A 4620-nucleotide genomic window follows, 5' to 3' on the forward strand; every position below is an offset into this window, starting at 1 on the left:
ACCATGCGCCCGGCTCTTAGCTCATTAGAATTCAGCGCTCAGGGCGGCTGGCTAGGAAGACAGCGTCGTTTTCCCGTGACCCTGCTGACGGGTGAGCATTAGCGGAGCCTTTGATTAAGGGGCAGCACCGATGGAAAATAACTCACGCTGGGTACCTGCCAGCTCCCCTCCCTAGCGGCTGGCCCTCCTTTGAGTGCCGTCTGATTTCAGCGCCCAAGCCTGAGCTCCCTGACATCAAGGTCAGGCTTGGGGCTGGAGTCAATGGAGGGACCAGAGCTCCGAAGCCCCTGTGTCGTTAGAGGCTGATCTGCAGGTGGCTGAAGTCAGTGGAAACGCTGCTGCTGATTGCGCAGGGCTTTGGATCCGGCTGTTACCGACCCAACGCAGGGATGACGGGAACGTGTGAGCTCCTGGCAGAGCAAAGGGCAGAGAAATTGCCAAATGGGAGCAGATCAACGGTCCGTCCAGCCTGCCACACTCAGTCCACAGGGCCAATCCTGCTCCCCCCCCCCTCCCCGTGCCGCTCCCCGGGGTATGGTGCCGCTAGCGTGAAGCAGTCTTGTCTGTGCTGTGGCTCAACTGCCTAAAACCACCAGCCTCTGGCAACACGAGCCCTGCCCTCCAGACCTCCACAGGCCCCGCTCGCGCTGTGCCGGTAAGCGATAAGCACACGCCAAAGTCCTTGGCCCAGCCCCTGTTCCCCTGAACACTCAGAATTCCCAGAATTGTACAGCACAGCTGTGCTCAACACACGCGCCTGAGCGATGATGATTGTGAAACCAAGAATAAGTTGATGATCGAAGAATAGACGTGCCAGCGCTGGGGGAGTAAGACGACTGGAAACAAACGGTTACAGATCGAACAAAATCAGAACACGCTTCCCGGAGACGAAGCACCAAACGAGTTCTCTTCCCAGCTAAAGAAGCTTGTCTCACCCAAAGTTGTGTTCAGCCAAGCCTGACTGAGGTCCCTTTTTCACGAAGCAAACTCGCTGACCGTTCATTGCCAAGGGCAAGGATGCCAGGGTGTCCCCTTTGCCCCCCTAAATGTACTAGAACAAACCTTTGATGTTCACCCCAACATAACATCCCCCCTACGCCTCTATGCCTCTTCCGGTTAGCTTCCTTCTGAAGTCGCCGCCTTTTCTAATGGGTGCCCAGTGCGAACCAGACAATGCTCAATTTACACATAGACAGATGGATACATGGATCTTGCCTGGAGGAAAATCTGCTTTTCCCCTTTCCTGGTGACCCTCTCCCAAGCTGTACCTTCAGAACATGCTGATGCTGTTGCAAAAAAAGCAAACATGATTCTGGGATGTATTAACAGGTGTGTTGTGAGCAAGACACGAGAAGTCATTCTTCCGCTCTACTCTGCTCTGGTTAGGCCTCAGCTGGAGTATTGTGTCCAGTTCTGGGCACCGCATTTCAAGAAAGATGTGGAGAAATTGGAGAGGGTCCACAGAAGAGCAACAAGAATGATTAAAGGTCTAGAGAACATGACCTGTGAAGGAAGGCTGAAAGAATTGGGTTTGTTTAGTTTGGAAAAGAGAAGACTGAGAGGGGACATGATAGCAGTTTTCAGGTATCTAAAAGGGTGTCATAAGGAGGAGGGAGAAAACTTGTTCACCTTAGCCTCTAAGGATAGAACAAGAAGCAATGGGCTTAAACTGCAGCAAGGGAGGTCTAGGTTGGACATTAGGAAAAAGTTCCTAACTGTCAGGGTGGTTAAACACTGGAATAAATTGCCTAGGGAGGTTGTGGAATCTCCATCTCTGGAGATATTTAAGAGTAGGTTAGATAAATGTCTATCAGGGATGGTCTAGACAGTCTTTGGTCCTGCCATGCGGGCAGGGGACTGGACTCGATGACCTCTTGAGGTCCCTTCCAGTCCTTGAATCTATGAATAAACATAATTTTCAGTACAGATCCATAACTCCTCACATAGCATCCGTACATACATTTCAAAATGGTTAGGACGACTCGTACGACACCGGCTTTCATTAGAGACCTTACCTGTCACCCTTTGGGGGAACTAGAATGTAAATACCAGAACCAGGGGATTCCAGTAACCTTTGTGCCCTCTGCCAGCCCAGCTGGCATCATGGGTTATACCTTCTCCCCATTCCTGCTGCACCAAATCAGTCCAAGGGGTAGCTCGGTTTCTCCCTGCTACAGCGGATGAGATCAGAGGGCCTTTCCAGTCCCTTATCCCCCTTCTCTGCTGGACCAGAGCACTGGTCTGCCTAGTTCACGGTTAGGGCTCCCTTGGTTCTTGTCACGCAGACAGAAAGCAGAAGGTCAGAGTCCAAAGGGCAGCAATGCGATGTGTATTGGGGTTAACAAGCAAGCATCACCACAGGTAACTTCCTTTCCCCCCCTCGCTGCTGGTACCACCCCTTAGAATTTATGGTCATATTGCATTATGGAGGGTCTTGAGTCTGGGGACTTCAGTACCACCTCTTTTGTATCCCCTGGGAGGGGTAGGGAGTGAGGTTGTGTTCCAGCCAGGGTCAACGTTTCTTTGGCTTTCAGTGTTTCTTATACCTCCTCCCCCCCATCCCCTTTGGCCCTCCCAACTGGTTGCTTGACCTTGTCTTGGGGGAGGAGTCGGGGCAGAACTGCCCTTCAAGTGTACATTTGTATATTAAACTCCCACCATAACCAGCAACACTTTAACTGTATTTCTTATCTTTTCTCACAGCACTAAAACCCCTATCTGGCTGTAGGCAGAAGCAACACACAGGGTCTTTGTTCCTTGTTCACACACATCAATAAGACACAAACAATTGTATTTTAAAAACCTCAACATTCAAACGGGCAAACAAACCGCAAAATTCTATCTCAGGCAAGTAAACAGGCCTAAACACTAAATTACCATCACTACGCTACCATAACAGAACACACAGAGAGTTGTGTAGTCTTGTGTTTGCATCCCCTGTCCTGCTGGGTAAAGACTAGCGTGTGATCTCTTGTACCCTGCATCAGATTAATGGCCCATACGTTTTAGCACGCTTTAGTTGATGGAAAGCTCACATCACCCCAATGCACCTCACTGAAAAGCCCCTCATTGGGTACTTACCCATCAGTATCGTATCTAAGCACCTCACAATACCAACACCTTGTGGGACAGGTCTGCTCTCCTTCTTGTACGGATGGGAAACTTAGGCCCAGAGCCCCAGAGGTATTTAGACACCTAACTCCCACTGGTTTCACCCCAACACAGACAGCCATCCACGCACCCATCTCTACACCCTCCCATCCATTGGGCACCTAAATACCTTTGAGGCTCTGGGCCTAAATAACGCACCCAAGAGGTCTGGGGAAGAGCTGGGAACAAAACCCAGAGTCTTAGGCCAGCTCTCTAACTCCTGAGCCTTCAGGATGAGCGGATGACCGAATGGAGGCACTACAGAACTATAAAATTGCCACGAGCGTAGGAGACTTCAAAAGGTGCTGGTAGTAATGTGCAGCTAGAACACCGACGCTATGCATCTCCCCTCATCCATGCACTCTGCCCTCACAGCCACCCTCCCCGATGCATACAGCCACCCACCCGGGCACTGACGCCTGCAGCCATGAGTGGGTGCAGAAGTAGATGCATGCAACAATTGGTGGGTGCATGGATGGGACGGGTGCATGGTAGGGAAGCACCTATTTCCACATGCATGCAATCACCCCCCCGCCATGGAGCCATGCGCCTATCTGCGCACACATCCACGCACCCGCCCATCCTTGCACGCACCCATGGGATATAACCATCCCTATACACCTTCCCATACCCACCCTATGCACTCTCCCATCCATGCACATAGCTAGGGAAGCATGCATCCATCTACCCACCCTCCCGCCCAGGCCCGCAGCGAGCGAGGCATGCACTCCTCTCTCCACCCCGCACCCCCATTTCTGCACCAAGAGCACCACACGCCCCGCCCTGCCCTGCCCTCTCCACCCAGCTGCCCTCACCGTTCTGCGGCTTCAGCCTTCAACCGGCCTCTATATTGCGCACTGCCATTGGCTGAGTGGGCCTCACCCGCACGTAACGCCGTCTTCTATTGGCTGAGGCGAAAGCGGGGCCGCCGGTGAGTTTCATCTGGGGGCGGGGAGGAGGGGAGCACAACGTGCGTGGATTGGTTGGTCCGGGAGACAGGCGCAAGGGGCCGGCCGCGGTGCGATTGGCCGGCCTGGGCGGGGCGCGCGGTGATTGGCCGGGCGCGCCCGGGGGGGGCGGGCCGAATCTTCCAGAAGCGAGCGGGCTCCCGGCGGGGGTAGTGAGGCGGCGGCGGCACCATGATCCTGTCGGGGGCGCTGGGCGCGGCCTCCCCGGCCACCGTGTCCGTCTCCATCAGCAGCACCCTCAACTCCTTCCGCGCGCAGAAACACTACGGGCGGGGCCTCACCATCGCCGAGTTCAAGGTACCGGGCGCGGCCCCTCCCCCGGGCACCGGACCGGACCCTCGACCGGACACCGGACCGCGACCGGACCCTCCCCCCGCCTGACCCAAACCCCCGGGCACCGGACCGGACCCTCGACCGGGCACCGGACCGGACCGGGACCGGACCCTCGACCGGGCACCGGACCCTTCCCCCGCCTGACCCAAACCCCCGGGCACCGGACCGG

At 55.0% G+C, this 4620-nt stretch overlaps 1 protein-coding gene across 1 annotated transcript in view; it reads left to right on the top strand.

Annotated features, from left to right (window-relative positions):
* The first annotated feature begins 4271 nt into the window (after positions 1-4271).
* The window catches only part of TBCB (tubulin folding cofactor B), an 8371-nt gene continuing 8022 nt past the window's right edge, over positions 4272-4620 (top strand). The window contains exon 1 of the mRNA XM_026658859.2: positions 4272-4415. Within this exon, the coding sequence (XP_026514644.1) occupies positions 4290-4415 (126 nt within the window). The 5' untranslated portion in view covers positions 4272-4289. The remainder of the gene's footprint in view (positions 4416-4620) is intronic.

Source organism: Terrapene carolina, unplaced genomic scaffold, assembly GCF_002925995.2.
Source record: "Terrapene carolina triunguis isolate 2854851 unplaced genomic scaffold, T_m_triunguis-2.0 Scaffold517, whole genome shotgun sequence".
NCBI lineage: Eukaryota > Metazoa > Chordata > Testudines > Emydidae > Terrapene > Terrapene triunguis.